Source organism: Eriocheir sinensis, chromosome 50 (genome assembly GCF_024679095.1).
Source record: "Eriocheir sinensis breed Jianghai 21 chromosome 50, ASM2467909v1, whole genome shotgun sequence".
In the NCBI taxonomy this organism is placed as follows: domain Eukaryota; kingdom Metazoa; phylum Arthropoda; class Malacostraca; order Decapoda; family Varunidae; genus Eriocheir; species Eriocheir sinensis.
Genome location: NC_066558.1, coordinates 5,681,780 through 5,694,330, shown reverse-complemented (window position 1 = coordinate 5,694,330; position 12,551 = coordinate 5,681,780). Strand labels below are relative to the sequence as shown.

The following is a 12,551-nucleotide window of genomic DNA, read 5'->3' as shown; positions in this document are numbered from 1 at the left end:
TGGCCGTTTTAATCCAAAGAGACATATTATCTTATCAAAGTTATTTTTTCTCAGACTAAAAGCCTACCTGTCGCCTGAGCAAAGTAATCATTCAGTAATCGGTTTTGAAGAGTAAACAAAACCAAATTACTCGGTTTGCAGAAAGTACTCGATTCTCACATCCCTATATAGTGATAAGCCTGCACCCCTACGAGTCGGTCTGTCGGCTCCCTGCTACGGGCCGCCTTTGGCAAAGGCCCGTGCTCCCTCAGGCAAGAGGGAGCAATCTTCCCCCCCCCCCCCCCCCTACGATCTCCTCCTCCTCCAAGATTTATCCCCAAGTATCACTACGGGAAACGTACAAAAACTGCTCCCTCCCTCTCCTATCGGCGATCGAAATCAAGCCGACCGAGTCGGTCCATCGACGAGGACTGTCATGTCTCCGGACCGCCTAGTTGTCGGCTGTCGCATGAATACAGTAATTACCCGGCACTCGGGTCTTAATCATCAATACTAATGTACTAAGTTTGCAGGTAAAACTCAGTTCCCAAACCTGTTTTAAGGGACTGGCCTTGTTCCCACAACCGCGCAACAGAATGTCACATGGATCATAATGTGCAGCTAGGCAACCATCTCATTAGAAAATCGAGATTTAGCCTTACAAAAAAATTCTCACTCTTGAGAACAGTTAGTTCACTGCCCATCTTTACGTGAAGAGGAAAAGCAGAGCATGCTACAGAAAAACTCTCTTCAGTGACACAATTAACGGCTTAAAACAGTTGAGGCCGAACATTTCATTAACTTTGGTCCCAGGCTTTTCAACTGCTTGCCAAGAGAAATCAGGGAAATGACATTCAAAAGGAAGATCGACAAATTTCTGAAAACCATGCATGCCGGACGATCGAGCCTCCTATACCACACAGCCCATGCCCACGGGGCAGTGTTAAATTGTATCATTGACCAACTACAGTGTAAGGAGAAAGAAGAAAAATGTGTGTGTGGGGGGGTTCAAGTGGGCCGTGGTGATTCCACCATAACTTTCGACAAATAAGACAGGTAATTAAGACTTAATTAGTTACCCTTCAAAGCACAGGTTTTCTCCCAGGGCTGTCGGCCACGCCACAGAACACTTCTGTGAACACCACCAGTGGCAGCTTTCGTCTAGCTTGACGATATTTTGACATTGACGTAGTTTTTTTTTTTTTTAATATTTATCCCCCAGTATCACTAGGAGAACGGGCCCTTGTCCGGAGAGGGAAAAGATTGCTCCCCCCTGCACGAGGGGGCACGGGCCGTGCCTCGTGTGTACCCAAGTAATGCGACGACGTAATCAGCATGCGTTTCAGCGTGATGCATGTGACAGATGGCAACATCGTGCTTGCAACACTGTGTTTTCCAGGCAACAGTATTTAGATATTGTCAACGGAGAACACGAGCTAGCCAGTTGGTTTAGTTTTCCATGTTCAGCTCCTGACAGTCACACCAGTGATGATATCACTTCAGGGACCAACCAGTCTACCATTTTATCTGCTCCACACCCTAATGTAGAAAGTTCTCCATTCTCGGTACCTGTGGGCGAACTGAGCCACCATGATCTGGACATGGACCTACAACCAGAGAGTAACGAATAGTAGCAAGATATATGCCGACAGACCGACTCTATCGGCGATCGAAATCTAGCCGACCAAGTCGGTCTGTCGACGAGGACTGGCGTGTCTCTGTCTGCAATGATACTGACCCCAACGCTTTTAATATATGCATTGTGTTCTATGAGGCAGGTAGATATGCAGACGGATAGAAATTGACAAACCCATAATGAAAAAATGACAAAAAAGTACATCATATAAATTTGATAGTGTTTTTGTCAGCTAACAATGCAATAAAAACTCGAAAACCAATAAAAATTAATCCATAAGTAGAAATTCGACACAGCTGATCGACTCGGACTCAAGAAATTCGACACAGGTCACACAGCTGATGGACACGTGATACAGCTTTCTCTAGTCATGTTTGCTGTTTTCTCTTTAATTCCAAGGTAAATATGACTTCTGTGAGTTTTTAAAGTTAAATAAGAGTGTGAGGATGAGTTAGCGTAAATATGGTTGTTTAATGATGTCTATAAATATAAAAATAATGGGTTTGAGTAAGGGAGGGAGACAGCGTGAGGCGGGAAGGGTAATGGTGATACTTCGTCCTTTTTGCTATTTTCTCTTCAATTCTAAGGTAAATATGACTTCTGTGAGTTTTTAAAGTTAAACAAGAGTGTGAGGATGAGTTAGAGGGAATATGAAAGCTGAAAAATCAATAGAAGTATGAAAATAATGAGTTTAAGTGAGGGAGAGAGACGGCGTGGAGGGTATTGGAGAGTTTCGTCATTTTTGCCATTTTCTCTTTAATTCCAAGGTTGATATAAGTAGCGTGAGTGTGTATCGTTAAATAAGCGTGCGATGATGAGTTAGTATGAGTATGGAAGATGAATAACATGTGGAAGTATGAAAATAATGAATCTAAAGAATGGAGATGAACAGCGTGGAGGGTATTGGAGTGTTTCGTCATTTTTGCCATTTTCTCTTTAATTCCAAGGTTGATATATGTACCGTATGTGTGTATAGTTAAATAAGCGTGTGAGGATGAGTTGGGGTGAGTATGGAAAATGAATAACATGTGAAAGTATGAAAATAATGAGTCTAAGGAAGGGAGACAAACAGCGTGGGGCGTGGAGGGTATTGGAGAGTTTCGTCATTGTTGCCATTTTCTCTTTAACTCCAAGGTAAATATAAGTAGCGTGAGTGTGTATCCTTAAATAAGCGTGCGAGGATGAGTTAGTATGAGTATGGAATGTGAGTAATGTCTAGATCGAAGTATGAATAGCTACATAGTTAACAAGAAAGAAAGAGGGTGTTGGGGGAAGGATTAGGGTGTCCATATCGGTGAAGAAAAAACAACAACATTCCACAATAATTAAAAAGCCCAAAATGAGAGCGATAATGAATTTTGGAAGCCCAGAGTGTAGATGAGGGTCAGAATGAAGGTTAAGAATATACAATCAGTTCAATAGCTCCATCATATATTAAGCTACGTACTAAACAACAAAGGATTAAAGAAAAGGTCATGTGTGTTTGTTCCTAGAATTGAGAACGACAATGATTTTTTAATAGATAACAGATAGTGATGGATTGTAATAGGTAGTAATAATAATAGTAGATAATGAATTTTGAAAGATCAGGTGGAAGATCAGAATAAGAACGAGGATGAAAAAAAAAATATATTCAGCTTAATATTTCCAAAGTGTAAGAAGGTATGATACAACAAAGGAAGAAAGGAAGAAGCAGAGGAACGAAAAAGTGTGTATATTCCTGAAAATGAGGCCAGTGATGAATAATTTAATGTAAGCTCAAGGGGAAAATTCAAGGTAGGAATGCAGGTAAAAAGAATTGTCTGATGGATGAAATACTTACAACATATCAAGAAAAAAAAATTGATGAGTTATGGAGGACCAGGTGAAAAAGGAAGGTAGTGAAGTATAAGGATGATGATAGATAATAATAATAATAGTAATAATGATACTAATTCAGATCATTTTATCATTGCCAACACAAAACAAGACCCTATTTTTTTTTTTTTTTTTTTTTTACATCAGAGACAGTTCAAGAGGAAAACACAGAAAAAAAACATTGCAACCCCCTAAAAATATAATAACCATAAGTGTGTCTTCCTAGAAACAAGATCACTGAGAAGGCTTTAAAGGTTCAGCTGAAAATTCAAGGAACCTAGTGAGTTAATTATTGCCAACGTTTAAGACAAAGGAAGAATGAAGAGAATGTGTGTGTGTGTGTGTGTGTGTGTGTGTGTGTGTGTGTGTGTGTGTGTGTACCTGGGAATGAGAACAAAGAGCATTCATTAAGGACCAGGTGAAGAGAGTCATTAGTTAAACAGGTAAAACTAATTCCTTGATTCGTTAATTACTTCCTAAGCTTAAGAAAAAGAAAGAATGAAAAGAATATGTGTGTGTCTCCCTTTAAATAAAAACAAGAATAATTAATTAGATCCATAGACCCAGGTGGAAAGTATTTCATTATACAGGTTAATTATGTATACAGTTAATCATTCCAAAAGTACAAGATAAAGGGAGAATGAGAAGATTTTGTGTATCATGCTAGAGGCTTAGAAACAACTTCGAAACAATGATAAAATGTATGTAGAACCAGGTGAGAAAAAGCATTACTTATACAGGTAAAAATAATTCCCCAGTCAGTTAATTATTCTAAAGGTTTAAAATAAAGAATATAGTAAAAAACAACAACAATGTGCGTGCATCATCCTTAAACTAAAAACAGAGATAAGTTATTTGAAACCAGTAATTAAATACGCAACTAAATAACTAAATAGAAGTAACACTAAACATTCATCCCAAAACACACACACAAGAAAACTCGTGTACCTCCCCAGAAATTAGGTTAGTGATGACTTTTCTAGATCCAGGTGAAAAAAAACGTTCGATAATTACGTAAAATGAATTCCCTAATCACTAAGCTAAATCCCTAACCACTTAACCATCCCAAAAACACCATAAATCGAAAAAAATCACTTAACCCCGCTTGTAGGTTCCCAGAAATGAGGTTAGTGATGAATTTTCCAAAGCCAGGTAAGAAAAACATTAATTAAACAGGTAAAACTAATTCCCTAACCACTTAACTATCCCCAAAACACCATAAAACGAAACAAAATCACAAAACCCCGCTTGTAGGTTCCCAGAAATGAGGTTAGTGATGAATTTTCCAAAGCCAGGTGTAAGAATCCAGGTAAAAGGCAGCCAGGTATGCAGGCCACGCCCACGATGCCAAAACTCGACTCGTGATTGGCGGAGAGGATCGAGGCGCGCTGTGATTGGCTGACCGAGGAGGAGGAGGAGGAAGAGGAGAAGGATGGAGGAGAATAGCAGTTTTGGCTCATAATCAGCTGGAGTGCCTACCCCTCAACACACGCGCGCCACACTCACACACACAGACACCCACACACGCACGCACTCTAGAACCACAGTCTCAGTTCTAAATTACTCTTGTTTTTTGCGTCATCGGAAAGGAACCAGCGAGTCAGCGTTCACCATGGTCAGCGGAGGGGTACGTGAAGGTTATATTTGTCTTATAGTGTCCTTGCCCTATTTTATTATTTTATTCTGTCAATTTTGTCTATTCTTTTATTTTAATTTTTTTCAACCTATTTTTCCTTGACCTTTATTTTGTCGCCCCCTGTCAATTTTGTCTATTCTTTTATTTTACTTTTTTTCAACCTATTTTTCCTTCACCTTTATTTTGTCGCCCCCTGTCAATTTTATCTATTCTTTATTTGACTTTTTTTCAACCTATTTTTCCTTGACCTTTGTTTTCTTGCCCCTTTTTTAGTCTATTCTGTCAATTCTATCTATTCTTTATTTTCCTTCTTTTTTCCCTGATTTTCCTTGACCTTTTTTGTACGTGGATGTTATTTTTGTCTTATAGTTTCCTTGTCTTTTTTCTTTAGTCCACCTGTTAATTTTACCTATTCTTTATTTTTCTTTCTTTTTTCCTGTTTTTCCTTGCTTTTCTTTATACCTTTATCTTTCTTTATCCTTTACTATTTTCTACGTTTACTTTCCTTAGCTTTACTTTATCTTTCTTTATCTTTTACAGGTTTCTACGTTTCCTTTCATTAGCTTTACTTTATCTTTCTTTATCTTTTACAAGTTTCTACGTTTCCTTTCATTAGCTTTACTTTTTCTATCTTTATTTTACCTATTTTTCCTTGCTTTTCTTTATATCTTTATCTTTCTTTATTCTTTACTATTTTCTACGTTTACTTTCCTTAGCTTTACTTTATCTTTCTTTATCTTTTACAAGTTTCTACGTTTCCTTTCATTAGCTTTACTTTTACTATCTTTATTCTACCTATTTTTCCTTGCTTTTCTTTATATCTTTATCTTTCTTTGTCCTTTACTATTTTCTACGTTTACTTTCCTTAGCTTTACTTTATCTTTCATTATATTTTACAAGTTTCTACGTTTACTTTCATTAGATTTACTTTTTCTATCTTTATTTTACCTATTTTTCCTTGCTTTTCTTTATATCTTTATCTTTCTTGACCTGTTTTCTACTTTCCTTAGCTTTAATTGTTCTATCTTTATCTTACCTATTTTTCCTTCCTTTATCTTTCTTTACCTATTTTCTACTTTCCTTAGCTTTAATTTTTCGATCTTTATCTTTCGTGTTTTCTTACCTATGTACCTTACCGTATTTTCCTCCTCTTTTCCTTCTTTTCTTTACTTTTTTTCTACCGTACCGTCTCTCGCCTTTCTTCACGTCTATCTTTCTTTATCTCTTTCTCTGTGTGTCTTTATCTTTAGCTTTCTTTCCCTTCATCTTCCTTTCTTTCCCTTCACCTTCCTTTCTTTACCTTCCTCTCCCTTTCTTTACCTTCATCTCCCTTTCTTTACCTTCCTCTCCCTTTCTTTCCCTTCATCTTCCTTTTTTTACCTCCCTCTCCCTTTCTTTCCCTTCATCTTCCTTTCTTTACATTCCTTTCCCTTTCTTTACCTTCCTCTCCCTTTCTTTCCCTTCATCTTCCTTTCTTTACATTCCTTTCCCTTTCTTTACCTTCCTCTCCCTTTCTTTCCCTTCATCTTCCTTTCTTTCCCTTCCTCTCCCTTTCTTTACCTTCCTCTCTTTCTTTCCCTTCATCTTCCTTTCTTTACATTCCTTTCCCTTTCTTTACCTTCCTCTCCCTTTCTTTCCCTTCATCTTCCTTTCTTTACATTCCTTTCCCTTTCTTTACCTTCCTCTCCCTTTCTTTCCCTTCATCTTCCTTTCTTTCCCTTCCTCTCCCTTTCTTTCCCTTCCTCTCCCTTTCTTTCCCTTCATCTTCCTTTCTTTACCTTCCTCTCCCTTTCTTTCCCTTCATCTTCCTTTCTTTACCTTCCTCTCCCTTTCTTTCCCTTCATCTTCTTTATTTACCTTCCTCTCCCTTTCTTCCCCATCATTTTCCTTTCTTTACCTTCCTCTCCCTTTCTTTACCTTCCTCTCCCTTTCTTTACCTTCCTCTCCCTTTCTTTACCTTCCTCTCCCTTTCTTTACCTTCCTCTCCCTTTCTTCCCCTTCATCTTTCTTTCTTTACCTTCCTCTCCCTTTCTTTACCTTCCTCTCCCTTTCTTTACCTTCCTCTCCCTTTCTTTCCCTTCATCTTCCTTTCTTTACCTTCCTCTCCCTTTCTTTACCTTCCTCTCCCTTTCTTTACCTTCCTCTCCCTTTCTTTCCCTTCATCTTCCTTTCTTTACCTTCCTCTCCCTTTCTTTACCTTCCTCTCCCTTTCTATCCTTTCATCTTCCTTTCTTTACCTTCCTCTCCCTTTCTTTACCTTCCTCTCCCTGTCTATCCTTTCATCTTCCTTTCTTTACCTTCCTCTCCCTTTCTTCCCCTTCATCTCCCTTTCTTTCCCTTCATCTCCCTTTCTTTCTTACCTCCATTTACGTGTCTTGTATCTTTCCTTGCCTTTCTCTATCACATTTTACCTTCCCATACCTTCCAACACCTTTCTTTGCTGCCTTTCTCAAGCTTTAATATACCGTACTTCACGACTCATGACATCCCTACTTATATGTACCGTACTTCACGACTCATGACATCCCTACTTATATGTACCGTACTTCACGACTCATGACATCCCTACTTATATGTACCGTACTTCACGACTCATGGCATCCCTACCTTCCTTTACCTCTGTCCCTACCTTTCCTTACCTTATCGTACCGTTCTTTACTCTCTTTCTGCCTTTCCGAACCTTACAGCACCGTCTTAAGAACTGTATACTGAGACGAGAGTTTAGGTTGTTTGTTACGTCTTGCAATAGCTGTTTTAAGGATGTGCTAAGATGAAGGGAAAGAAAGGGAGTGTAAGGTAAAGAAAGGGAGTTGAAGGGGAAGAAAGGGAGATGAAGGGAAAGAAAGGAAGATGAAGAGAAAGAAAGGGAGAGGAAGGGAAAAATGAAGGAGAAGAAAAGAGAAAGAAAAGAAAAGAAAAATAAAAGAAAAGGAAGATGAAGGGAAAGAAAAGGAAGAGGAAAAGTCGAGGGACTGTGCTATATTTACATTCTGATATATTGTGCTGAACCTCATTCCCACCTTCCTCTTCTTCCCTTCTCTCTTTACCTTCCCTTACGTTCTATCTTCACCATTCTCTCCTGGTCTTTACTTCATCTTCCTTCCTTCCTTCCCTGACCTCCCTTCCATACCCTACCTTACTATATCGCCCTCTGACCTGACCCTGACTCCTTCCTTCCTTCCTTTTCTTTCCTTTCCTTCCTTTCCTTCCTTTCTTTACCATATTTTCTTTTTTTCCTTCCTTCCCTTCTTTACCATATCTTCTTTCTTTTCTTCCTTCCTTTCCTTCCTTCCCTTCTTTACCATGTCTTCTTTCTTTTCTTCCTTTCCTTCCTTCCTTTCTTTCCTTCCCTTCTTTACCATATCTTCTTTCTTTTCTTCCTTCCTTTCTTTTCTTCCCTTCTTTACCATGTCTTCTTTCTTTTCTTCCTTCCTTTCTTTTCTTCCCTTCTTTACCATATCTTCTTTCTTTTCTTCCTTCCTTCCCTTTCTTTACCATATCTTCTTTCTTTTCTTCCTTCCTTTCTTTCCTTCCCTTCTTTACCATATCTTCTTTCTTTTCTTCCTTCCTTTATTTCTTCCCTTCTATCTTCTTTCTTTTCTTCCTTCCTTTCTTTCCTTCCCTTCTTTACCACATCTTCTTTCTTTTCTTCCTTCCTTTCTTTCCTTCCCTTCTTTACCATAACTTCTTTCTTTTCTTCCCTTCTTTACCATATCTTCTTTCTTTTCTTCCTTTCTTTCCTTCCTTTCTTTCCTTCCCTTCTTTACCATATCTTCTTTCTTTTCTTCCTTCCTTTCTTTTCTTCCTTTCTTTACCATGTCTTCTTTCTTTCCTTCCTTTCTTTCCTTCCTTTCTTTACCATATCTTCTTTCTTTTCTTCCTTCCTTTCTTTTCTTCCCTTCTTTACCATATCTTCTTTCTTTTCTTCCTTCCTTTCTTTTCTTCCCTTCTTTACCATATCTTCTTTCTTTTCTTCCTTCCTTTCTTTCCTTCCCTTCTTTACCATATCTTCTTTCTTTTCTTCCTTCCTTTCTTTCCTTCCCTTCTTTACCACATCTTCTTTCTTTTCTTCCTTCCTTTCTTTCCTTCCCTTCTTTACCATATCTTCTTTCTTTTCTTCCTTCCTTTCTTTTCTTCCCTTCTTTACCATGTCTTCTTTCTTTTCTTCCTTTCTTTCCTTCCTTTCTTTCCTTCCCTTCTTTACCATATCTTCTTTCTTTTCTTCCTTCCTTTCTTTTCTTCCCTTCTTTACCATGTCTTCTTTCTTTTCTTCCTTCCTTTCTTTTCTTCCCTTCTTTACCATATCTTCTTTCTTTTCTTCCTTTCTTTCCTTCCTTTCTTTCCTTCCCTTCTTTACCATATCTTCTTTCTTTTCTTCCTTCCTTTCTTTTCTTCCCTTCTTTACCATGTCTTCTTTCTTTTCTTCCTTTCCTTCCTTCCTTTCTTTTCTTCCTTTCTTTTCCACATCTTTCTTTTATTCCTTTCTTTCCCTCCTTTCTTTACCATATCTTCTTTCTTTTCTTCCTTTCTTTCCTTCCTTTCTTTACCACATCTTCTTTCTTTTCTTCCTTTCTTTCCTTCCTTTCTTTACCACATCTTTCTTTTCTTCCTTTCTTTCCTTCCTTTCTTTACCACATCTTCTTTCTTTTCTTCCTTTCTTTCCTTCCTTTCTTTACCATATCTTCCTTTCCTTTCTTTCTTTCCTTTCCTTCCTTTCTTTACCATATCTCCTTTCCTTCCTTCCTTTCTTTACCATACCTTCCTTTCCTTCCCTTCTTTCCTTCCTTTCATTACTCTCCCTAACACCATCACATACACCAATCAGCCTCACCCTCACATAACTCCCTTTCCTCTCTTCCCTATCCTTCCAAACCTCACCTCACGTTAATATACCATTCCTTATCGCTCGCCACCTGTGCTAACCTGTCCTTCCCCACCTCATCTGTTCTAACCTATCCTTCCTCACCTCACCTGTGCTAACCTGTCCTTCCCCACCCCTCTGCCCCCCCCCAGCGTGAGTGCATCTCGATCCACGTGGGGCAGGCCGGGGTACAGATGGGCAACGCGTGCTGGGAGCTGTACTGTCTTGAACATGGGGTACAGCCGGACGGACTTCTGCCCTCTGATGTGGACTTCGACGATGACTCCTTCAGGACGTTCTTCAGCGAGACCAACGCCGGGAAACATGTGCCCAGAGCCGTGTTTGTGGACCTTGAGCCGACGGTGGTGGGTGAGGAAAGGGATGGATGAGGGGGTGAAAGGTGGATGAGGATGTGTATATGTGTGGTTGAGAGGTAAATTTGTGTGGGTGAGGGAGTGAAGAGGTGGATGAGGAAGTGTATTATATGTGGATGAGAGGTAAATTTGTGTGGATGAAAGATGTATGTATGTGGATGTATGGGAGACTGTAGGTGTATTTCGTGTGTGGATGACAGTGGATGAGTGGATTTATGTGGATGAGTGGGAAGAATGTGGATGTGTTTTGTGAAGTGGTTGGATAAAATGGGTGAGTGAAAAGTGGATTTGTGTATGGATGACGAGAGGTGGATGTGGACAAGTGGATGAGTATGGATAATGTGTCTCTTCTCTGTATAGCGTTCTTTTTCCTCATCTCTCTCTCTCTCTCTCTCTCTCTCTCTCTCTCTCTCTCTCTCTCTCTCTCTCTCTCTCTCTCTCTCTCTCTCTCTCTCTCTCTCTCTTCAAACACTGAATAATTCCAAGTCTTTCATTAATAATCTCTCTCTCTCTCTCTCTCTCTCTCTCTCTCTCTCTCTCTCTCTCTCTCTCTCTCTCTCCCCGTCCCCCCCCCTCTCTCCCCCTCCCCCCAATCAATACAGCAGGACGCAGAATAAGTGGCCACCATCATTTAAACATCAACCACTAAGCTTCTTGGAACGTCGCTAACTCTTGGGGGAAGGAACTCACGCTTACGCAACGCCATCTCAAGGTCTTTGCTCTGCCATAAGAGGGACTTTTTTTTATCTTGGTAATACTGCAGCCAATCGTGTGTTAATATTATATGAGTTTGGACTTTTCTTTTCTCGCATTTTCTCTCATCTTTTTCTTCCTTCCTTTCTTTCCTTCCTTTCTTTATCATATCTTCTTTCCTTCCTTCCTTTCTTTCTATCCTTCCCTCCTTTCTTTCTTTCCTTCCTTTCTTTACCATATCTTCTTTCCTTCCTTCCTTTCTTTCCTTCCTTTCTTTACCATAATATCTTCTTTCCTTCCTTTCTTTCCTTCCTTTCCTTCCTTCCTTTCTTTCTTTCCTTCCTTTCTTTACCATATCTTTCCTTCCTTCCTTTCTTTCCTTCCTTTCTTTACCATAATATCTTCTTTCCTTCCTTTCTTTCCTTCCTTTCCTTTCTTTCTTTCCTTCCTTTCTTTAACATATCTTTCCTTCCTTCCTTTCTTTCCTTCCTTTCTTTCCTTCCTTCCTTTCTTTCTTTCCTTTCCTTCCTTTCCTTTCCTTCCTTTCTTTCTTTCTTTCCTTCATTCCACCGTGATTGTTTAAATTCGATATCTTTTGTTTTATTAATGTCTCCGTGGTGCGTTGGTTAGGCTATTCATGTTTTCTATCATCATTCTACGTTAAAGAAAAAAATACTCGCATTCACTAATAAACATTCACCAAAACAAACAAACAAACAAACAAGAATTAACGCAAACCATATCTTCATTATTTATATCCTTCCCTCTTTTCCTTCTTTTTTTTTCCTTTCTTCCTTTTCTCTTCTTCATTTATTTTCCCCTCATCACAACACATGACACATTACACCAAAGTATCCCTTCCTTCCTTCCTACTTTTCTTATCTCGTTTTAATCAGTCTTTCCTTTCCCTGGCTCGACTATTTCACTTCTTCCTTCTTTCCTTCCCTTCCATTTAGCTTACTCTCTCTCTTACCCTTTTTCTCTTTCTACATTTCTTCTCTCCTTTTTAATCAGCCTTTCCTTTCCCTGGCTCAATTATTTCATCTTTTCCTTCCTTCCTTCCCTTCCATTTAGCTTACTCTCTCTCTTATCCTTCTTTCTCTTCCTATTTTTCTTCTCTCCTTTTTAATCAGTCTTTCCTTTCCCTGGGTCATTTATTTCAACTTTTCCTTCCTTCCTTCCCTTCCATTTTGCTTACTATCTCTCTTACCCTATTTTTCTCTTCCTGCTTTTCTTCTCTCCTTTTTAATCAGTCTTTTCTATCCCTGGTTCAATTATTTCATCTTTTTTTTCCTTCATTCCCTTCCATTTTGCTTACTATCTCTTTTATCCTTCTTTCTCTTCCTATTTTTCTTCTCTCCTTTTAATCAGTCTTTCCTTTCCCTGGTTCAAGTATTTCATCTTTTCCTCCCTTCCCTTCCATTTAGCTTACTATCTCTCTTACCCTTCTTTCTCTTCCTACTTTTTTGCCTCTCTATCTACCTGTATCTTTCCGCTCCCTGGCTCCGTAATCAA

At 38.9% G+C, this 12,551-nt stretch overlaps 1 protein-coding gene across 3 annotated transcripts in view; it reads left to right on the top strand.

The window, feature by feature from the left end:
• Nucleotides 1-1,959: 1,959 nt before the first annotated feature.
• Nucleotides 1,960-12,551, top strand: part of LOC126982304 (tubulin alpha-1 chain-like) — a 35,294-nt gene continuing 24,702 nt past the window's right edge. The window contains exons 1-2 of one of the 3 annotated variants that reach the window (XM_050834300.1): nt 1,960-2,014; nt 10,122-10,338. In XM_050834300.1, the coding sequence (XP_050690257.1) occupies nt 10,164-10,338 (175 nt within the window). In that variant the 5' untranslated portion in view covers nt 1,960-2,014; nt 10,122-10,163. Of the gene's footprint in view, nt 2,015-4,918; nt 5,100-10,121; nt 10,339-12,551 lie in introns of those variants that run through there. The other 2 variants (XM_050834299.1, XM_050834298.1) reach the window with 2 other exon arrangements.